Below are 24,069 nucleotides of genomic sequence, written 5' to 3'. Positions count from 1 at the left end.
GACTTAGGAATAAAACCCGAAAGCCTGCATCCAATAGAAGAAAAAGTAGGTCCTAATCTCCATCATATGGGATTAGGCCCCAACTTCCTTAATAAGACTCCTGTGGCACAAGAATTAATATCAATAAGAATAATAAATAAGAATAAGAATCAATAAACTGGATTGATTCAAACTGAAAAGTTTCTTCTCAGCAAAAGAAACAATCTGTGAGGTGAATATATCTTGGTGAATACAATCTGACAGCCTACATCTTGGGCGCAAATCTTTTCCTCTTACACATTCTAAGACTGGATTTGGAGGTTCATGGAAGAGAGACTCTTACAAAAGGAGAAATGGAGTGACTAAAGCCTCTGTCCCCTTCCCCCCACAGAGGGACGTGGCTGACCCTCTCCAGTTTTTCTATTGCTTGCAAGGCCTTTAAAATGAGGGGATTCATGGGGTGCATAAGAAGTCTTTGGGGGGTTGGGACTGTAGCTCAGTGATAAAGTGCTTGCCTCGAATGTGTGAGGCAGTGATTTCCATCCTCAGCACCACATAAAAATAAAACAAAGATACTGTGTGTTCATCTACAGATAAATCAATATTTAAAAAAGAAGAAGAAGAAGGGTGGGGCAGTGGAAAGGAGAATCCCTTGACTCCTTAGGAAGATTTTCTGGAAGCTTGGTACTACCTTGCCCTCTTTCCATGGAAGATTTAGAAACACAATTCTGCTTCAGCTTTCTCAAGAGACTTAAAAAAACAAAACAAAACAAAACAAAACAAACAAACTATATATATATATATATATATATATATATATATATATATATATATATATTTTTTTAATATGAGCCCTTTATTGTTTCAATTTCCTCCTCAACAAAAGAACCAGATGTGTCTTCCTGACTTACACAAAGACAGCAAAGGAACCATCATATTTGGTTGGGGGCAACATATCTAAACTGGATTGACATAATGTGAGAAATCAATATGTCTTCGATAAGAACCTTCAATCTAGGAAAATGCTGGAACTAAATCAATTTTTCCTTTTTTAATATTTTTAATGAGGTATAATATTTGTACATCTTTATAGAGTACATTGGGGTAATTCAATACATGCATGCAATGAAATGAGCAATAATCAAATCAGAGTAATAAGTATTTCCATCTCTTCAACAATTAATCACTTTGACCTGTTGGGAATTTTTTTATTCTTCTAGTCATTTTGAAATATAAATTATTTTAACCAATAGTTACCTGACTGTATTAAAGAAGAACGCAAAGAAATCCCTCCAATGTGTTTTTTTGGTGTCCCCTGCCTTTCCCAGTCTCTAATGTCCATTATTCCATTCTATTCTTTTTTTTTTTTTTTAGTTGTAGCGGACACAATACTTTTATTTTATTTATTTATAAGTGGTGCTGAGGATCAAACTCAGTGCCTCACACATGCTAGGCGAGTGCTCTACTACTGAGCCACAACCCCAGCCGTCCATTTCATTCCTTAACAAGGCTGCCTTATTGGTTCCTACAAATGAGTGAAAATATGTGATATTTGTCTTTTTGTTTTTGACTTGTTTCACTTAACATAATGACCTCCAGTTCCATCCATATTGCTGCAAATTATAGGACTTCATTATTTTATGACCAAATAGGATTCCATTGTGTAAATATACTGTTTTCTTTATCCGTTCATCCACTGAAGGGCATAGGGTTGAAGAGGACCATAATAAAGTTGGGAGAGCAAATATCTTTTTGGTATAATGATTTCATCTTCTTTGGACACATACTTGGTAGTGAAACTACTGGTTCTATTTTTAGTTTTAGTTTTTGTTTTTTTTGTTTTTTTACTGTTTTCCGTAAGGGTGTCCTAGTTAACGTCCCCACCAACACTGTATAAGAGTTCCCTTTTCTCTGTCTCCTTGCCATTTCTTGTTATTGTTTTCACCATTTTGATGATAGGTGTTCTGACTGGGGTGAGATGATATCTCATTGTGGTTTTGATTTACATTCCTCCAATGATTAGCAAAACAGTATTTTTTCATGTATTGTTGGTCATTTATATGTCTTCTTTTGAGAAGTATATTTTTAGTTCTTTAGCCCATTTTTTTTAGAGAGAGAATTTTTTAATATGTATTTTTTAGTTTTCGGTGGACACAACATCTTTATTTTATTTTTATGTGGTGCTGAGGATCGAACCCAGTGCCCCGAGCATGCCAGACAAGCATGCTACTGCTTGAGCCACATCCCCAGCCCTTTAGCCCATTTTTTTAATTGGATTGTTTGTTTGGTACTCAGGTTTTTTAGTTCCACGTATATACTTGATGACAATCATATACTTTATGTCAGTCAAGTACAATCTTGTTGAATGAGGAGTTTGCAAGTATTTTCCCCCATTCTCTAGATTGAATCTTAATTCTATTGGTTATTTCCTTTGTTATGCAGAAGCTTCTTAGTTTGACTGAATCCCATTTGTCTATTTTTACTTTTGTCACCTATGACTTTGGGGTCCTATCTAAAACATCACTGCCTATGCTTATGTCTTGCAGTGTTTTTCCTATGTTTTCTTGTAGAAACTTCAGAGTTTCAGGTTTAATTGTTAGGTCTTTGATCCATTTTGAATTGATTTTTATGCACATCTAAAGAAAGGGATCTAGTTTCATTTTTCTTCATATGCATATCAAATTTTCTAGCACCATTTATTGAAGATGCTGTTTTGTTGTTGTTGTTGTTGTTTTTATGTTCTTGATGCCTCTGTCAAAAATCAGCAGGCTGAGGCTGGGGATGAGGGAGTAGTTTAGTGGTAAAGCTCTTGCCTATCTTGCACAGGGTACTGGGTTCGACCCTCAGCACTGGGGGTGGAAGGGATTAGTTGGCTGTATTAGCACAGATTAATTTATAGTGAACCAACATTTTCAAAAATGCCCAAGACCTTAGCTCTTTGGCCAGCCTACATCTTTCAACCCAAGCCATTATCTGAGGTATTATACTGTGACTACACTGGCCCAGGAGGGAAGAGGGTGGGACCTTGGGAAGAAATATGACACTTTTTCCAAACTGGAATCTCTAAGTGCCTCAGGAGAGCTTACTGGATGTTTGAAATGTTAGTCATAAACTATAAATCATTATAGAACATCCTATCTGATGACTGCAGCCATGGTTTATGTGTGTGTGATCTGACACGTTCACTGTCTTGACTAACTGGCTCGGTCTCCAAAGAACTTCCCTTGTTCCTACCTCCAAGGTGTTTTCCCACAGAGCCTCTTTTCATTCTAAAAGGGAGTGGGATAGAAAGGTCTTCCTCATTTCCTGTCAATTTTCTCTTCAAAGGCTCTTCCTCTTTCACAGTTTTGTGCTAGGAGTACCTAGCAGAAAGTCTTAACAAAATTTGAATAACCTATTTCACTTCACCCTGAGGCAATGAAGAGGAAAAAAATCATAGAAGTAAACATTACACACATTTGAGTTTTTAATAAACTTCATTTTTTTTCATGCAGTTTTATGTTCACGGCAAAATTGAGGGAAAATTACAGAGAATTCCCATACACCTCCTGTCCCCACATATGTACAATTTACCCATCATTAGGACCCTTCACATTGTGGTATATTTGTTACCACTGATGAACCTACATTGACACATCGGTATCACCCAAAATCCATATTTTACATTAGCGCCCATTCTTGTGGTGTTGTACATTTCATTGGTTTGGAAAAATGCATAATGACATGTAATCCCATCATAATATCATACAGAGTATTTTGCTAACTTTTAAATCTTCCAATTTCCACCTAATCATTTCTTCCCACCAACCCCTGAACACCCCTGAGATTTTTACTTTCTCTATAGTTTTGCCTTTTCCAGAACATCATATCATTGGAATAAAACAATACAGATTTTTTTCCTTTCCTTTCTTTTCCTTTTCTCTTCTCCCTCTCCCTCTCCCTCCCTCCCTCCCTCTCCCCCCCCCCACCTCCTTCCCTCCCTGCCCCCTCTCTGTCTCTCTTTCTGTTAAGGATGGATCCCAGGGCCTCCCACATACTAGGGAAGCACTCTACCACTCAGCTATACCCCCATCCCTTTTTATTTTATTTTGAGACGGGGTCTTGCTAAGTTGCCAGGCTGGCCTTGAACTTGCAATTAGATCACATACCATGAGGCCTGGCTCTACACAGTTTTTAAACCTCTAGGCTGCATCAACAACCTGGCTTAAATTACATGGTTACTTATATGTATGCACAAATTATAAGCATTTACTAAACCAGATACTAGAACCAAGAAAGTGGTCTGTGCCCTTGAAAAATTTCTTGAGGCAGGCTCATAGAGAAATCAAACTCCGGAAATCACATACTCAACTTTATAAACTTATAGCACATTACGTTATATATGTGAAGTATTAAAACAGATTCGGAAAGGGAAAATAGCAGACCACAGAAAACTTGAAGTTTTAGCTGAATCTTAATGTGTTTGTCAGGCACAGAAGGAAAATTCCAAACAGAAGCAATATCATGTATAAAATCACAGTCAGGAAAAAATAATACTATGTACAAGGAACAATAATAACAAAAAGCTTCAAAACTGATGAATAGTGCATGGGGAGAAGAGTATTGGGAAGACAGGCAAAGACTAGACTGAAATGTTTTGAATGCCAGGCTGTATTTCAAAAACACCAGAGACGGGTAAAAGTTATTAAGCAAAGGAAATACATTTTAGAAAAACTCTGGAAAGAATGGATTCGAGAATATATAATAAGAGCATTATTTCTCTCAATAGCTGTGTGAAAATTCTGGGGGGAAAGTATATCAAAATGAAGATTTCTGGGACCCACTCTTTACTGAGACAAAATTTCTGGACTCAAGGCCTGGGAATCTATAAATGTTACACGTCTACCATAAGTGATTCTTATGGGCTCCAAAGTCAGAGACTAGAACTAGAATGAGAGAGATCGGTTAGGAAGCTTTTGCAATTGCCCTATTAAGAAATGAAATGAGGGCCTGGGGATGTGGCTCAAGCGGTAGTGTGCTCACCTGGCATGCGTGCGGCCCGGGTTCAATCCTCAGCACCACATACAAACAAAGATGTTATGTCCGCCGAAAAACTAAATAAATAAATAAATAAATAAATAAAAAGAAATGAAATGAGTTACATCAGTACATGATGCTCCTCCAGACTAGCTCCTAAGGAAAAACAAGTGTTTTATGTCCATTAAGCAATCTTCCATATCTTATGCAAATATTAGAGGGATGATTTAAAATATAGGGGAATTTGTGCACAGCTTATGTGCAAATAGCACAGCAATTTATCTAGGGAATTTGAGCATCTAAAGATTTTTGTATACTTGGGAGTCTTGAAACTGATCCCCCACAGATGGAAAGGGAAAACTATTTGTTCCAGACTGATCTGTGATGTTGGTAAAGACATTTGATACCTTAAGGATCATACTTTGAAGTGACAAAGCATTCATATGCCTAAGCTTATTTGGGAGTCAGGAATTCCCAGGAGTTAGATAAAGTATTCATCTCCAATTAACAGACTGGATAGGGAGATTTCACAGGAAGATAAAGACATTCTTGTTTGTTTGCTTGCTTGCTTGCTTGTTGTCCCCTTACTTGCATTGTAAGCCCCAGGAGAGCAGAAATCTGCTGTCTCTGACAACATTGATGGTGCTCTTGTGCCAATGGTGCTTGGCATACAGTAGGCTCGCGGCGAATACTTTCTTTGAAAAATGAAAAGTGGAAAGACAGACAAAACCAGCAAGAAATGATGCAGCGTCAGAAAGAATAGTGGATGGAGAACTGAGAGACTCCGTCTGTCAACTACTGTTCATTCAACACCTATAGGGCGCTAGAAGCTGGGGATTCCTGTCCTTAAGACATCGACGGTGCCAGTTTCTGGTTTTGATTCTGCTAATCAGGAGAGTGCAACCCTGCCAAGTCATCTGCCTTAAGGTTCGGGCCTTGATTCCTTGTTTGTAAAATGAGGCGCTGGCCAAAAAGTAGGATGACAACGAAAGCCCTTTCCAAATCTCAGTGGTATCCGTCTGCTTTACCCTCTTCCCTCATTTGTCCCTTTTTGAAGGGAACATAGGACTGTGCTTTCTGCCACCTAAGACCAGGTCCAAACCCAAGGAGCTTAAGTAGAGCTATTCCCCAGGATTAGCTTCTCAAACAGCTATAGAAATGCTAAATAGTAACAGATCTGGAGGCGGAAAACAACGTGGCACTAATTGTTCAGTTTTTCCTCCAGGTCCAACACTGAGGAAGCCGGCCCCCTCCGGCGACGCACTGAGCAGCTCACTAGTGTTAGGACGGGAGTCTCACGGAGGTCTGGCAAGGTGGGGCCGGCAGACACCCACCTTGAAAAGATGCTGCCCTAGCTTCAGGGGAAAGGGCCGGGCCTGCAAATAATACCCGGGGGCAGGAGGAAGTCTCTCATTGGCCGGAGGGAAGGTGACGAAGAGGGGGCGGGGTTTGCTGGGGGGAGGGGGCAGTATTAGGCAGGGGGTGTGAGTAGCCGGGTGTCAGTTTCGGAATTCCAGTTGGTTCTCCTTCGCGCGGTGGGACTCGAGCCTAGCTTCCCGCTAAAGCCTTTGCTTCTACTAGCTGGGAGTTGCTGCCGTCTGGGCACTCCCTCCTGGCTCTGCATCGCTCCGCATCTCCCGCAACCCGAAGCCCTTCGTGCATTTCCTCTGTGCTTCTGCTCCGGGAGAGTTTCTGTTTGTTTCCTCCTCTTTCCTCTTTGTTGCTCTGAAAACCGTCCTTAGTGCATCCCCACACTCCGGAGGGAGTTGGACTTTTCGAGAAAAGCGGCTGCTGCACACTGCACCGGCCACTCCTGCGGACCCGCTAGGCACTGCGCCCTACCCGCCTGCCCTCCCCTCCGCCTGCGTTCGTTCGCCCGAGAAGGCCCGCCCAGACTTCATTGATGCACCCATTCCAGTGGTGTAACGGTGAGTCTCGGGGCGGGAAGGCGAGCGGACTCTGGACTGGCCGCAGACGCCAAGGGGGCGCAAGGTTTAACGTCTGATGGGTTCGTCTTAGCTCTCGAGTTAAGTTTTTCATTCAATGGGACGGCGAAGAAGACGACCTGGTGTCCAACTCTGCGGTGCACAGCGCGGAATTTGAAACAATCCAGTTTTAACGCGAGGGCTTGGAAGGGGTCTCTGAAAGTGTGGCAGGCCAGGGGCGTGGGAGCCAAGTGGTTCCCAGCCTTTGTGTGGCGATTCGGCTTTTCTACCCCCTTCCCCTGCCTTTGTGCGCTCAAACTCTGTTCTTTGTTGTGGTGGTTGGAGAATTAAATCCACGCTCGGGCTAGGTTCTCCTAGAGGGAGCTCAAGTTCCCGGTCTGAAACTTTGCAGGCTATTTTAAATATGTATACAGTGCAGCGTGCGGGACAAGGCGCGGGGGTGACTTCCTCTCTCTTTGTTGGGTTCCCACTGGCAGCTAGTAGGACTCCGCCGGTGGAAGACGATGGATTAGAGTCTGGCTTTACTGAATGAATAAAGTCTTGCAGATACCTCCGCTCCCAGCTATTCCTGTGGTAGGAGGTTGGCCTAGCAGGAGCTCTGCTTTCTGGCCCCAAGGCCAGGCTATGCGGTCTGTTCCCGAGCCTGCGTGGTGACCTCACCTCCAGACCCAGCCCCCCCACCCATCATCCCCCAGTCCAGGCCTGGTTGAGGCTGCTGAGTTAGTTCATCTCACCTGAGACTTTTTGGCGGTTCAGGTGATACGGATTAGGTTTGGGTCTGAATTTCTCACTGAAACTGCACGAAAGGAATACTTCTGAGCAAATCACTTTTAAATACCAATATTCACCCACCCTTCCCCCAGTGGTCCTAGAATCTTGACCGCGTTTTTCAGACGCTGGGAGTGGGGGTAGCGGGAGTCTAGAAGGAGGTGGGAAGCAGCTGGCCTTATTTTGAGTGTGGCAGCCTGGCTAGTTAGGAGGGGGAAAAGATCCATTCTAGAGAGTAGACTCCTGCCAGATCTTGGATTAATTATTTCAACAGGCTTTTGTTTTAAGGCCGGGTTTGGGCAGCATGTGTATGAGTGTCCCCCATCCCCCTTCTTCCTCCTTTTGCTAGTCGGATCTAATTTCCTGAAAATGAACCAAGCCGTGTGTGATAGGCGGGTAATGTGGGAGAGGGGGCGGAGGATGGGGGTTGAGGAAGGACGGTGCATCCCAGCATCTGGGAAAGATTCCCGTTGGCTGGGAAGGAGAAGCAGTTCCCAGATCCCCTGGTCTTTCTTGGCCAGCCCTTCTCTGACGTCATTCTTGCTCTCAGCCTGCCAGTTGAGATGAGACATTCTGATGTCAAGGCTTTCATAGGTTGGCGGAAACAATGGAACAGAGACTTAGAACTAAGGGGCTGTGGTTAACACTGGTCTTTCTTCTGGACTGCTACCTTTCAAATGCGATTTTAGGTCTTGCTTAACCTTTCATACTTTCCGCCCTGTCTTGCTGAGTATTAAACCTAAGACTGATGCTCATGCTAAGCACAGCTCTACCCTTGAACTGCACTCCAGCCCATATCTTTCACTTCTTAAAGTGGCTGACTAATACTGTCCTTTGACTCCAGTGAGGAAGCAACAGCCTTCCCTACCCCTAAGGAAAACAGCTGGAGCTCCTATTACCTGGGACTAGCAATCTCTGTTCTTTGCAAGTTTCTTGCACTAACCTAGTCCTGGAGCCCCAGGGAAAGCCTTTATGAGACAGGAAAAGATGGAAGAGATAAACTGATTAGAGGACTGCTGGGGCCACAGTGCCTCCAGGGTACCTGTGTATACTCTCTGCAATGGTTGCTACCACAGCTTTGCAAGTCCCCAGAGCAGGAAACAAAATTAGGTTCTTTGGGACCCAAAAGATACCAGGATTCAGCTCATGAAAGATAACACAGAAGAGCCAATGCATATGGAGGGAGGGTAAGTTAAGACAGCTTATTAGCATCAGATATGGCTGAGGCCAGAGCAAATGGTACAGGTTGTGAGAATAAAGAAAGAGAAGGGTCATTGAAATGGCACAAAGACTGCCACTCCTACCTTAAGAAGTGAGAGACTGGGGTGGGGCAGAACACCACATTAGCATTGAAAAGAAGATATAGTTTTTTGGAAGGGAAGTCCTGAGGCCCTTTGCCAGTATAGATTGAAGGTTGGCTTTCTCAGGCCAGTCTAGCATGATCTCCTCATAGAAAACTGATATCCTTTAGCCCATGGAGAGCAAATATTTTAGTGGGAAAGGGTGGTGAAAGTGTCTTAGTTTCTAATCTTCCATGCAGTCTAAAAGCAAGGGGCTTTCTAATGAACACAGCAAAGCTTAATAGCTAATTATTTCCTTAATTTCCTCTTAATTAAAGAGTCCTTCAGAACAAGAACTTCTTTTGCTTTCTGTTTTCAAACAATGTCTAGGTCAGGGCATAAAGCAGGCCTTTAACAATACTTGTTGGTTGACTGGTGATTTATTGGCTGAGGGCACTTTCTGGGCAGTTTTCCCAAACATCAATCTTCTTACTTTCAAGTAGGAGCTTTGCCAAGGGGACCAGGTTGTTTTGAAAAAGCAGGGAGTTATTTATCTATTAACTAGTTATCAAGACAAGCCAAACACTAGGCTAGGCACTGGAAAATATATGAAAGTTCATGTTGATGTCCTCAGACTTGGAGTATTTGGGCTTGTTAGGACTATACTCTCGGTGACTCTTAGTCTTGGTTCTCAGTCTTAGACCCACCTCTGCTGTGAAACCTAACTTTATGCCATGAAAATCTTTGTGTCTCTGCTTTTCTATAGAGTAAGATCGTCTGATGATTCTTCCACTCTTCTTTGCCCTTACTATCTTAGTGCTTATATAATCAATGCTCAATGCATACTTAAATTAAGTTGATGCTAGAAACAAGTGAGTATATAAAACACTGAATGAGCAAGGGCCAGAATAAGCCATGCAGGTTGTGAGCACTGTAGAATTCAGAACAACACAGCTCTTTGGAATATTACAAAGAACAGGTGGTGAACTTTAGAAAGAAGGAGGGAGTTCTAGGCAGAAAAGACTGCATGAATGAAGGTATAGATGCAGATGAGGACAAGATTGGGCAAGAAAATGTGAGGAGAATGGTCATATGTGGAAGTGTTGAAAACACTGGGGAATTGCAAAGGGACAGGGGACGTGTTTAAGAGGACTTGAAATCAGACATGCATTTGGAAAGTACACGATAAATGGAATGAGAGGATGTGGTAGACATGTGGGGAAAATTAGACGAGATGAAACTGGAAACAGCAATGACAGCAATTAAGAGACAACTAGTCAGTAATGAGTATTTGGAATAGAGATGTGCAATAGGAAGCAGCACACTCTGAAAGAGATTTGGATAAAGGTGATGAAAAGGAATGAAATATACCATGTCAGAGTTGACTTCCAGTCTTTGGAATCAACCTTCTGCTGAGTGGTATTAGCACTAGTATTTATCTAATTCTACAGCATACTATCAATTCCTGACTCCTAACTTAAAGCTTCTATGCCTAGAACCCAAGAGCATAGAGACTTTGGGAGCTAGGGCTCCTTAGCTGTTTACTTTAGGGAGATTATTTAATGATTAAGTTGGTTTTTTTTTTTCCGCATTGGTGGGGAAAGTGACATTTTACTGTGGCATTCCAGTGATGAAACTGGAAGCCACATATAGTGGTGTACCCCTGTAGTCTCCAGAAGCATCACTTGAGTCCAGGAGTTCCAGGCCAACCTGGGCAACATAGTAAGACCCCAATTGTTTAAAAAAATAAATAAATTTAAATTGGTATCATGAGAATGCAGTCGGGAATTGGGAAACAGCAGTCCCAAGTTTTGTTACTGAAGAATTCTCCCCTTTCCCTTCCTACTGCTGTTCTAAGCCATCAACTTTCTATCAGTTCTCTTTCCAGCTACAAGCTGGCTCCTACCCTTCTAGGTGCCCAGGGAGACATGACAGAAAGAGAAGCTTTTCTTTCCCAGCAGAACTTTGTGCCTTTGCCCAGAACCTGCTCACATACCCATGTCAACACCAAATACTAGCTAGAGGGAAATGACTGCCACAGTGGGAAAGCCAATCAAGACGTATCTCTGAGCCACGTGAAAAGGGAAGCAGAGTAACTAACTTAGTGCTTCTCAGACAAACTGTTCGGAAGAGTTACCTGAGTCTCTTGTGAAAATGTTGATTCTAGTTCTTTTAGCCTGGGCTGGGCCCAAGATTCTGCACATCTAACAAGTTTCCAGGGTGTACCATCTCCATAGTGGAACTGTACCATGAGACTGAGTACAAAGGACGGAGTAAGGGAAGCTGCAACTCCCCACCCCCAACCTCATCTCCACTTTCTGGAACACTGGCCTGGACTTGGAGTGAACAATTTCTATTCTAGTCCTGGCACAGCTTGTCTTCTGGAGCAGGTGGCTTAATAATGACAAATGACCTTTGCAATTGCACTTTGCAATTTATGAAGTCTATTTCTTATACTGTCATTTTAAGTCCACTCTATATTTTGCTGCTTTTTAGATGACATGTGAAGCTTAGAGAGGTAGGCTTCTTAAAGGTCGTGCAGCTAGCTAGGGAGAGTTGGGTTAGAACCCAGGTAATTCGTTTTCTCACCTATGACCCTTCTTCAGTCTATGAGCTTCTACATGATGGAACTGGGTTTTCCATTTTCTCCTTGATCTAAATCCTTGATCCCTATAGGTACCTTGAATGGAATTCCATTTCACATATTGGTTAAATAATTTACCCAAGATCATAAAAACCTAGTAAGAGTTAGAGCTGTGATATTAGCTCAAGCCAAAGAATCAGAGGTTTAGGAGCCTTAGCCTGCCATTGTTCTTTGCATTCCAGCTGACACAGTGTGCCATCACCCTCAGGGATAAATTTCCAAGTCTAATATTATTTTTCTTCTTCTTTTTTTGCAGGGTGTTTTTGTGGCCTGGGACTGGTTAGCACTAACAAGTCCTGCTCAATGCCACCCATCAGTTTCCAAGACCTTCCTCTCAACATCTATATGGTCATCTTCGGCACGGGCATCTTTGTCTTCATGCTCAGCCTCATTTTCTGCTGCTATTTTATCAGGTAGGTGGGTCACTGGCTTACTTAGGGAGGGAATTCAAGGAGGGAGGAAACCAAGTTAGAGTCACTAATCTCAGGCTGGAGCCACTGCTAGGAGAACATGGCTAAGCCTGCTCCTCTCTGGGCCCCTGAGGCCTGCTGTTTCTATTTATATCAGCCTATCAAGTTGTCCCAGAGCACATAAGGTCACCAAGGGTTGGATTGTATCCCATCTCTGGGCCAATTGTTGGACGGTTGCCTAGAATTACTATCCAGCTGTATAGTATAGTTGGTGGTCCCTAAGTATCCTTCTTTCCTCCACACTTATGCCCTCTAGGATGCCAGGATATCCATGATACCAGAGGCATGTTTCTCTGCCCTCCTGAGAAATCTTGTTGTCAGTTCCTCATGTTGATATTAGCAAGCTGATGTCTGGAGAGCTATATGTTGATTCTGTCTTGGAAGCTTTTATTTTGGAGAAGTGGGGGAGGGGGGAATGAAAAATGTCATTTATTCTTAATTGCTTGGGGATCCAGGGAGGGACTTGAGGTTGGCAGGGGTAACCAAGCTCCTGGAACCGTTTTTTTTCCTGCTGTTGAAGGACCTGGGAACTGGTAGCTATTTTCTAAAGGAAAAACTTGGAGCACTTTGACATTCAGAGTGGAAATCAGGGTAGTAATATTTCTGACTATATGGGACTGTCCTGTACATTGGAGAGGGTTGGACATCCCTGGCCAATAAAACATGTGACAACTGACGCCTCTCCTACCACACATATTACCAAATGCCTCGGTAGATGTCAGCTGGGGTCTAGGCCAGTATCTGATTAAATTATTTAAGGAGATTAAGGACAAGGAGCACTGACTCCCCACTAAGATGCCCTGCTGGGTGCATCCTTCAACTGGAAGGCAGCTAGCAGGGAGTGGCAGACACTTGTCGGTATACCTCAAGGAAGGGGACATGGATATCCCCTCAGGCATTTCTCCAAAGTTCCAATTGGCTCCCTTGGGGCTATTTTTCAGAACTTTTCAAAACAGGTCCCCAGGACTAGACTTTTCCACTTAAGTCTATGCAAAGAAAATAATGGTTTATTTTCCCTCTTGTACAGTTGAGTGTTAAATTTGCACTTCAGTATTAATTGGGGGTAAGAAAAGACTTATAGTATCTTTTCCTCCCTCCATTCTTCTCCATTTTCCTGAACCCTAAGTTTTCTCCCTCAAACTTGTCTATCTACCAACTTATTCCTATGAACCCCTGTATCGAGCCATTCCATTTCCTCAAAAGCTAAGTACTAATAAGTATTTGATATGAATACATATCAAATACAAATACTTATTTAGGATGAAACTGAAAGGAGTCCATAAAACCAACTCTACTTGGACCCTTTCTACATGCACAAACACATCAGCTTTTCTGAACAGTCTTTTCTGAACAGGTTTAGTTATTAGCTCATGTATAAATGAAGACATTCATGCTCAGTTAAGGACTTGCCCAAGGTCACACATCAAGGGAGATGCTACTGGTGGGCTAGCATGGTAACAATTGGTTGATCTGTTAGATTCCTTCTATAGCTGTGCTCTCCAGGAGTCTAATTCCTTTCATGGGAAGTGGAGGAACTTCTGTGCCATTATTTGTACCCACTTCCAGCTGGGCATTGGAGTCCTAGAGAAAGAAGCACAGGCGAGGGAACCATGTGTCACTGATTTGTTTCTCTTTGGCTGCCGTAAAAGAACAGAGCAGTAACCATATGATACTAAAAGCTGTCCCACTGTGGGGCAGCTCTGGGCCACCTGTCCCTTCTGCAGTAATCTGCTCCTTTATCACCCTGTCCTGCAGCCCGCCCAAAGCCAGTTGACCCTGGAGTTTCATGGCTTCAGAGGCCCACTGGTATGTGCTATGTGTACCTATATATAGAAAGACGCCCAAGCATAGAAGCCACTTCCTCTCTCTGCTTCTTCGTTTCCTCCTAGGCCAAAATAGGACCATGACCACTGCTCCTGACCTGGTGAGCTCATCAGCCAAAGCCAGCCTCTGCTCCCCTGCTGCCCAGTGCTCCTTTTCCCCCTCAGTGCTGACCTCTGCCCTGCACAGGATGGAGGGGCCAGTGCAGTACAAATGGGCAGGAAAGGAACAATTATTTTCAGGACCTGGCTTCATTGTTTCTTCTAAAAGGGAAGAGAGGAAAGGAGAGCCTGCTGGCAGTAGCTAGGGATGGTCTTATTGAATCCCGGGTATTTTTAGTTGCTTTGCTCAGCCAACAGCTGAGAAGGCCACCTGTCCATCCCCAGCTGGGATGGCCCGAGCTCTTTTCTTTTTGCTCTGTTTTCCTTGCAACCTTTTGGAGCCTCAGTTTCATCACAATCTAATCCTTCCTGAGCTGAAATCTTTATACAAGATAAAGGTGTAACTGTGAAGCCCTTCTCCATCCTGAGGGTTCTGGAAGATCTCTGAGTACGATCATCACAGAGAACTAGCTAGATGAGACAGGTGAGGGAAAGGGAGGATACCTTAGGCACCAAGGTTCAACCGGATGGCAGGGGAGGTATCTGAGTCTCAAAAGAGGCATGGCATCCCTCTTTCCCCCAGAAAGTTAAAAACACAGGCTTGGGGCTAGTTTTGTAGTTTCTCAGTAGAGTGCTTGTCCAGCACATTTGAGGCTCCTGGTTTGATCCTTAGCACTACAAAGCAAAACAAAACCATCACACAGGCTCTTCACCACTTCCTTATGTGCTCTGCACATAGCTGGTAATGGAACAACAGTGTCTTCCCTCAGACTGGCTATGAGCTCCCTGATGATGAGAACACATTCACCTTTCCTCCACTTAACTCACTGTCAGATAACAGATTAGCTCACTTAAGCTTTGGATGCATCTTCTCTGCCCCTCTGATGTGGAAGTTGAGAAGAGAGACATGTGCATTATGTATGAATATATTTTCTGGACCATAGTGGAAAGAAGGGGAAGAAGGCTGCCCCAGCCCCAAGCCCTTGGCAGAAGTCCACTTGAACTTGACATCTCCAGAGGCTCCAGGAACATATGACCTTGCTGGGTCATGTAATTTCCTGTCAGGAAGGATGGAAGAGGCTGGCAGCCCCTTATCTGACCTACACTGTGTCTAAGCTATAGCTCCGCCTGCACCTTCTCTCCACTATAGCACCTTCTGCACCACCCTGACAGCAGGCTCTCTAAAGCCTGTGGGTCAACTTCACACCTGCTGTGACTGAACCTCTCCATGATTCATGGTTCTCTGTTTCTAACTTGGGTCAGCAATCTTTTTTTCTATACAAAATCAGATAGTAGATATTTTAGGCTTTGTGGTTCATGGGGTTTCTATCATAACCACCCGGCTCCTCTGTTTACATGCCAAAGCAGCCGATAAATGAACTGAGCATGTCAGTGTGCTGGTACCATTTAATTGGACACTGAAATTTGAATTTCATGTATATGTTTTTATGAGGCACTAGGGATGGAATCCAGGGCCTCACACGCGCTAGGCAAGTGCTCTACCACTGAGCCACATCCCCAACCCTGAATTTCATGTATCTTTTATGTCAAGAGATAAAATTATTTTTTTTATTACTAGTTTGTTTTTATGAGATATTCTTCTTCTATATTCTTTTTTTTCTGGAACTGGCATTAAGTGTAGGGTCTTGCGCATGCTAGGCAAGCACTCTACCACTGAGCTATACCCTCAGGTCCTTTTACTTCTATTTTCATGCATTGAACTATAAAGCCTATTCTTAACTTCTGGGTTCTGTAAAAGAATGGGAATGAGGTAAATTTGCCCCTTAGATCGTCCCTACTATAATTTGGTGAGTTTCTGATGTTTGCTTCCAGTAACCCAGGCCAGGGTTAGAAATAATCAGTGAGGGTTGGGAGCATAGCCAAGTGGTAAAGCACATGTGCTTAGCATGTGGCAAGGCTCAATCTCCAGCACCAAAAAAGAAAAAAAATAATAATGAGAGAGAAAAAGCACTCGTGAACACCCCGTCAGGTTCTGTTATAGCCCAGGCATAGGAGGCCATCTAAAGGTACCTGCTGTCAGAGTAAGTTTTCCCCATGAAAAGTAAAGCAGCACAAATTTGTGCATAATTATGGTCCCAGCCATTTGCATAGTAAGCCATTCAGAGAGTCTTAGACTTCATGAGATGTAAAGGTGTGTCCCAAGATCATATCACATTCTCAGGACTACGATGTATACATCCTGATTAGGGGGACAGGTCATATTCTGTAGTAAAGAGAATGAGCTCTATAATCACTTGGAGTTTGATTCAACCGGACACAGCTGCCAAGTAGCTCTGTGGAGTTTGGGCAAATTTCTTAGCTTCTTAGGGTTTCATTTTCCTCATGTATAAAAAGGAAAGTTTCTCCCCTTTTAGAGTTACTTGGACTCAGTGAGAACAAATTTGACTAGGTCAGTGTCCGAGCAACATGTAGCACATACCCCATTAACTATTATGCCATTGCTATTAGTAACAACATGCCGTGTTTTGGCTACGGGGAGGTAGGCTGTTTGCAGGCCACCAGCTTACAATGAAGAGGCAAAAACAAAGAAGGCATCGCCTGGACTGTTTGTTTGGCACTTGAAGGGAAGAGTGTGCTTTGGTTCTGGGATACTTGAGTTCTCCAAGTGGAAAATTCCCCTAGGTCAAAAGAAACTTATTATCCCGCTACCCTGGCTTGATGGAAGGATCCCTTCTAAGAATATCTAACTCCTTCTCTACAGTTGGAAAGCACATTGTTAATCTCTATTGTTTGGATATCTGAAGAATTTACCTGCTGGGAAAGGGCGGGGAGAGTCATTGAGCTACAATGGGGTGTTCTGCCTGAGAGTCTCCCAAGCTATGTATGGGATCTGCTGAGAATCAATAAGAGGCTTAGTCTTTGGTCAATTCTGGGTGGCCTGGATGGATCAGAACCATATTCCCTGGCATCTAGAGGACAACCATCTCTCCTCACTCCCAGAAGAATGCCCAAGTAGCCAGCCAGCCTGGCCTGCTGTGATTGCTCTGTTTATGCAAAAACATAGTAATCATCTCTTTTTCTTTTTCCCCCAGCAAACTCCGGAACCAGGCACAGAGCGAACGATATGGCTATAAGGAGGTAAATGCCACCTCTTTGCCTGCCATTTCCTCCTCGAGAAGGCAGGAACCCAAGTTCCCCTCATCTGTACCCCCTTGGCCTCAGCTCTGGGCCTCCCTGAGACTAGCTCCTTTCACTGTCCTCAAGTCAGGCTTGCCCCAGACTGTCCAGAGCCCTCCTCCTCCATGGGAATCAGGGAGACACCCCATGAAAGACAGGGGACTCCCTTCACTGGCCCATCCTGCAGACCCTGTGCTGGTTCCTTCAGACATCTTTCCCCATCTTCTTCCAGGTGGTGCTTAAAGGTGATGCCAAGAAGTTGCAGCTCTATGGGGTAAGTGTCCTGGGACGGTATGCAGGAGGGCCCCAGCAGGTAAGGCAGACAGCACCTTTCTCCAGCTCGCTGCCAGGATCTTTTTGAGAATGTTTTTAGTCTCTGTTTTTGTATTTGCTTTGGCCAAATAAAAGGGACTCATGCCAGCAGGTAATCAATATATGGAATTTATTATGGCTAGAACAGCTTATGCAGGGGAAACAAAGAGCAGGGGGGATTCACACAAGGATTTGGGTTAGTAGTGACACCATGGCCCCAGGAATCCTGCCATGCATAATCTTCAAGGGAAGGCTGATCACAGTGCTTCACACCATAGGAAAATTTCAGCTAACTTTCCCACGTTTACCAGTGTATAGACCCTGTCCTAACCTCTGATCTGTGAATCCATCCCAGTGGCTCCTCCCTGTTTCTCCTCCATTTCCCGGATCCCCGCACACATACCAATTCTTTGGCTCCCCTCAAATCTGACCCTTAATTGGCCATTTCCTGATCCTTTCCCACCTATGCCTTTGAGGTCACTTAATCCATTTTCCAAGGCTTTCCTCGGTAACCACAGACACTCCTAATCAGAGAGAGTCTGTGGTTGTTTGGGAGTGGGGAGGATGCCAGCATCACCAAACATGAGACTGCCCAGACATGGCCTCATTGCATTTTTATTTTTGATGTCTGCTGTGACACCCAGGAAAGTTCAAGTGGTTTCTAAGCCTTCTTAAAAGAATAATTCAACTGAGATCATGGAGGCTGATACCTAAGGACTTAAATCTCAAAAGAATGTAACTGACTACATCCACCCCATCCCTTTATTTACTTTTACTATTATCCTCCTTGTTCCATGTATATGCTAGAGAGGATTTAAAACTATTCTCCCAGTACATCACTGTCCAGTGGAAACTTACATGATAACAGAAATGTTTTATATCTGTCCTGTCCAGTATGGGAATCATTAGCCACATGTAGCTACTAAGCATTTGAAATGGCGCTGTCTACTAGTGGAGCACGAGGGAGGATGCGAATTCTGTTTCAAAGCAGCTTTGAGTCAGCCAAGTAGACCACACTTTCCTGAGTTGAAAAAATCTATACATGGTGGCAGACATGTTCAAGGAATGCTGCAAGGATTTGGTCTCTATAAATCATGTGATAGATAACTGTGTAGAGAGGGCAGCTAGAGGCTGTGGAACAATACTGGAATCATGCTAACATGAGGAAATAGTATCATACTTAGAAATCTTGGCATGAGTATAAATAATGTCTGTCCAGCAGAGAAATCTCTGTCCCTTCTCCAAAAGACCTGTTTTAACTTATGACATAAAACTTGGGAAAATTGGATCTTATATATTTTTTTTCTTTTTTTGTTTGTTTCGTGTTTCTGGGATCAAACTTAGGGCCTTGCACATGCTAAACAAGTACTCTACCACTGATATATGCCTTCAACCCACATTATTCATATTAAACTCTGGATTAAATAAACTTTTATAATAATCGAAAAAGTGTGGCTACTGTAACTGATAAACTAAATTGTAATTTTTGTCTTATCTTGATTAGTTTCAATTTAAGCTGCCACATGGGGTTAATGGCTACCAATTCTGTCAATAGAGTTTTATAAAATAGAGCTCGTTTCTCGGTGAGAACAAATTTGTTCTCGGGTTGACAAAGGAGAATAAAGGGTTGACAAAGGGCTAGAATGGAGTTTATTTGGCTGTGGATGAGACGAAGACCTCCGGGATGGGTGAGTAAAGTGCTTCTGCAATCTCCTCTCACACGCCCCCTTTCTCCCTGCAGCAGACCTGTGCAGTCTGTCTGGAAGACTTCAAGGGGAAGGACGAGTTGGGCGTGCTCCCATGCCAACATGCCTTTCACCGCAAGTATGTGGGGTTATGGCCAGGATTGCCCTGTGGAGAAGAAATAATCAGGGAGCATTTTCTAGAACCTTTCACTCCTTGCCACCTCCCATCTTCCCCTTACCAATGATGCCCTAAATTTGGTCTTGTCTGAACACCAGAAAAGCCAGAAGTGTTAGGTTGTGGCAGGCACAGGGATGTTCTTCAAGAAGCAGTGGGACTGAGAAGCAGCTGGAGCAGTCTGAAGGATCTTCTTAGAAATAACAATTCTGTCGTTCACAGGTGCCTAGTGAAATGGCTGGAAGTGCGCTGTGTCTGCCCCATGTGCAACAAGCCCATCGCTGGGCCTGCAGAGGCCACTCAGAGCATCGGGATCCTACTGGATGAGCTGGTGTGAGGGCTGCCTCTACACCAAGACCTGGAGAAGACTTCTTACCATGTGGGCACCTGGTCTCTCTTGCACAGCTACAATGAACAAGTCTTGGATGATGATGGTCACGCTTACCTAAAAGGGAGAACGGCACGGGGCTGGTCTTCCCCCAGCAGGGTGAGACCAGTGCCAGCCTTGCTTCACCTCTCTGCCTCCTGAAGTCTCCTTCCCTATTACTCAGTACTGATGGCCTCAACCAGCCAGACCTCTATATCCTGGCACTGGACTATCTATTTACCTTGTCCATGCTCTGGGAAGAAATCCATCTTTATCTGGCTGTGAACATGGAGCACCCTATTTGAAGGTTCTCCATGGAAGGCAAGCTTCCCTGACTTAGGAGCAATGAGCTGACTCTTGTCACACCTCCAGTGTCTCATCCCCGCTCCTCATAGGAGGTTAGAAGGGAAGGAAGGAAAGATCAAAGAACCAAGTACTTTCACTGGAGGTGAGGGAGGCTCTGCATGAAACAGGGGAGAGCAGGGACCTATAAAAGGAATAAGTCAATGTTTACATGGAACCTATTGAAATAAAGGCTGGCTGGCTGGCTAGCTGACTACAGGGGACAGGGGCACTGATCCCTTCCCCTGCTAGGATCTGAGGTGCTATCTATCTGTTCTCTCCCTCTTCCTCAGTTAATCTCAGAGCTTCCTATTTCTTGTTGTGGTGTGAAAGCCTCTCTAGAGGAAGGGTTTGTCCTATACACAGCCTGATTCTCAGAGGTTTTTTCTAAAGGAACAAAAGGGGTCTGGGGACAGGGGCATCTGGAGGTTACAGCAGCAAGATACCTGCTTCCCCTTTGTAAATAGTATTTTTATACTTCATCCTCACCATCTCAGGCTTTACATATGGGATCCCCGCAATTCAGGGGTGGGAAAGGCTTCTGTGCCTCCCTAGAGTGGGCTCGGGAGGGAAAAAGTTATGTATTTAAAGAAAATTAAATTTAATAACAAGTTTCTCTAACCAACCTTTGCCTGTGGTTATAGCCCGAACCTGTGGGGCTCTCTGCTGATAGAGGGAACAAAGCTCTTTCACTGCCTCATCCTACTTCCTCCTACCAAAATCAGACACACACCCACTTGCTGGAACAACCTAGCCTCTTATATGACATCTAGAAGAATGGCATGGTAATGTTTTATGGTACTGTGTGCACTCAGATCTTGCACCATGTCCCAAGAGGGTTCTGAATAACAGGGTGTGTTAGGTGGACTGAGAATGTCAGGAACAATTTTCCATGCAATCTTACACATGAAGCATGTGGGCCCTGGCTGCCCTCTGCTCAGTGAAAAAGGGCGATGTCCATGGCCATCCAGGGAGAAAGCCCAGGGTGCTGAGCACAGGCTAAGTATTTGTTGAGCAAAATATGTTGTGCTGGTGAGTCATCTGTACAAGAGAGGCCCATACAGAAAGTGACAGGCCCCAAGGGCACCCCTGTGCTTGTGTGATATAGGGTATGGGCACACTTTGCATTTACATTGGACAGTCCAGAGGGGACTGGCAGTCCTAGTGGAGTCCTTACCACCTCTGTTAGTGGGGTCCTCTGCCCTTGCAAAGGGTGTACTTTTTCTTGTCCCCTCTTTCTCCTTGTGCTCGGGGATGACCCTACTCTTCCTCAAAACTTTCACCTGCTATTTGCTGCCACTAAACTTGTGGGGACTGATCTTTCCTCATGGGGACATGGACTCCTTTAGCACTTTCAGCTTGCTTTAGTGTAGGGAATAAAATGCATTACTGAAGCAAAACAAGAGCCTTCCCTCAGCTCTTGCCACGGCCTCCTGGTGGATATACTGCTGGGATCAGGAGGGAGAACTGGTGGTCAGAAGGTTGGCTTCAACTTTCCTACCTCATCATCTCCCCTTCCTCTTCAAGACAATTCATCAATGTTGAATTAATCAGTATTAGCATAACTCAAGATGAAAATGTTAGCACTAAAATGTATGTTTCAGAGATTTTCTAATATCCTGAGGTCAACAGGACAGGGGAAAAATGCCTGTGTTGCTTCTGTTCAGTCAGAGCAGTATGTCCACACAGAAAGGAAAAGTGGATATTGTTAGCTGATTGGCTATGAATTGGCAGCAGCTGAGCACAGGTTAAATCATAACTCCCAAATTCATAGTCATCAGTGTGGTCTTGTCACTCAGTTCAGTGTTTTCAGAACACATGCTATCCCGGGCACTGGGAGACAGAACAGTCCTTGCCTTGGGGAAGCAGCGTGAGTACTGTGTTTGGGGTGAACATGCTTGTATGGCACAGAAACCCTTAGCTCAACTGCTGTGAAAGCAACAGCAGGAGGTTGCCTGCTGGAATATGATGGCTGAGTCTCCTAAAAGCAGTAGTATGGCCAAAGTCATGCAAGAATTAACCAGCCTATTTTGGACCAGGGAATGCAAACAATTTTGTATGAAGTTAAGGCAGGGAAGGATGCAGTCAGCTAAGTCCTGTGTGGGGCCAGGAACCTGGGACATGATATGGTGAGCTTCCTAAGATTTATATCTAGTACCATTTAGGAGCTAAGCCTATTATTTTCTCCTCTGTGCACTAAGGCAACTTCATAGGTAACTACAACATACTTGGTACTATTCAAATTAATGAAGAATTAGCACCCTGAACATGTTTAAAAGGGTAAACCATTGAAGGAAATTAAGCAATAATTGTACATATACCAGGATTCCAACTTCACTGGTTTTACCTGTGGCAAACACCATGTGATCAGTCAAAAGATTCTAGGCAAACCTGCCAAGTTTCTTCCCCCATGAAGGACTCTGCTGTCCTTTCTGGGTAAACTCCTCTGATTCTGGATGAGGGAAAGAATGCTGAGAAAGCCAAATGGTTCATCTGTAATTCCACGAATAATAAGAGTCAAGGCCAAATGTGAACCCGGGTAGGGCGTATCTAAATTCAATATCAACTTCACTGCTCCACAGAGCTTTGGAAGCAGATGGGCTCTCCATGGAGAAACTCAAAAAAAATACCAGGTACTAGTAACTTCCTGGGCTAATGAAGTCAGGGAAGATACAAACATCAGGTACTTCTCAAATAATCTGTGCGGTCTGCCATTATGTAGAGCCATGGGTGGTATTTGGTTTTGTTTGTTTTCTTAACTTCACTGTGAATGACTTCTTTATATGGGACTACTATTTATAGAATAGATAATTGGAGTAGGGTTGAGAAATTGAGAGCTCCAATTAGGCAAAATTTGAAAATCTCTGACTGTGATACAATGGGACAATGGGTACCTTGAAGCATTGAGCCCTCCCATTCACCCATCTCCCATGAATTGTTACTCCTGACCCCCACATCTGCTAGGGCTTTTCCCATTTTTACTAACTCCCCAGTTTGTCATGTTTTCCCCACAATAAGACCCTACCTCTGACTTCCATTCCACCACCCTCTTTTGTCTTTGGGCATCGGATATCATCTTAACGGTCTCTGACCATCTCACTGACAGGTTAATCTTCTATTGAAGCCATATAAGCAGATTCTGAGGAAGAGATGTGCTCACATTGGAGACAAGGACAAACTGGTCAAATTATGTAAGCTTGTACAAATTCATGAAAAAAAATTAAACTGTTTACTGTGCCCCAGACAATAGCATTGGATTCCTATTGATCCCATTAAAAACAAAAGAAAAAAAGAAGCATGCTTGCTTAATTCCTTTCTGATAAGCAGCTATGTAGACCAGGAAAACAACTGATGTCACTTTTGTGCCGTGGTATGGTTTGTGGTTCTTTTCTGATGTGATGATCTCAACAAGAAACCAGGACCTATGCTCTGTAGAGGAAGAGGCAACAAAGAACTGCACTAGAAGATGCCCTTGATAGCTGCCAAGAATTCTTCCCAGCCTTGACCTCTCCATTGGCAATATTCAGCAACACATTTTTCTTATCTGTCTCCCTTCTTTCCAGTTCTTTTAAGCTCCCTCTTCCTTTCTTTATTTTTTTTTTCCTGCATCCCAACCTATTCTCTGGTATTTCGGAGGGCACCACACCATTGCAAAATCCTCCTGATGGGCTACTATTGTCATGAGTGGTTCAAAAAAATTACAAATGACTAAGTGTTTACACCCAAATGATGGTATAAGCCCCAACATGGACCAGCTCTGTTTCTAAATGTTTATTATTTTATATGTCCTTTGTGTCTCAAGAGAGCAGCTGATATCCTTAAAAGACACGAATAGAATTTGTGGTGACTTTGATGCATTAAAGAAATGATGCAATGGGGCTGGGGCTGGGGCTCAGTGGTAGAGCGCTCACCTAGCATGTGTGAGGCCCTGTTCCATCTTTAGCACCACATAAAAATAAATGAATAAAGATATTGTGTAAAAGAAAAAAGAAATGATGCAAGCTGGCAGCAGCGGCACACACCTA

The 24,069-nt window shown here is 43.7% G+C and overlaps 1 protein-coding gene across 1 annotated transcript; it reads left to right on the top strand.

Moving 5' to 3' along the window:
- Positions 1-6,483: 6,483 nt before the first annotated feature.
- Rnf122 (ring finger protein 122) lies at positions 6,484-20,665 on the top strand. Its single transcript, XM_046453311.1, has 6 exons — positions 6,484-6,923; positions 11,890-12,046; positions 17,079-17,124; positions 17,396-17,437; positions 19,217-19,299; positions 19,558-20,665. Exons 1-6 carry the CDS (start codon positions 6,899-6,901, stop codon positions 19,670-19,672), a joined length of 468 nt encoding a protein of 155 aa, XP_046309267.1. The 5' UTR covers positions 6,484-6,898; the 3' UTR covers positions 19,673-20,665.
- The last annotated feature ends 3,404 nt before the right edge of the window (positions 20,666-24,069 follow it).

This window comes from Marmota monax, unplaced genomic scaffold (assembly GCF_021218885.2).
Source record: "Marmota monax isolate L192 unplaced genomic scaffold, Marmota_monax_Labrador192_F-V1.1 WCK01_AAM20220418_F8-fsc00117, whole genome shotgun sequence".
Classification (NCBI taxonomy): Eukaryota; Metazoa; Chordata; class Mammalia; order Rodentia; family Sciuridae; genus Marmota; species Marmota monax.
Note: the sequence above shows the minus strand (reverse complement) of the source record. Positions and strands in the feature narration are given on the sequence as shown.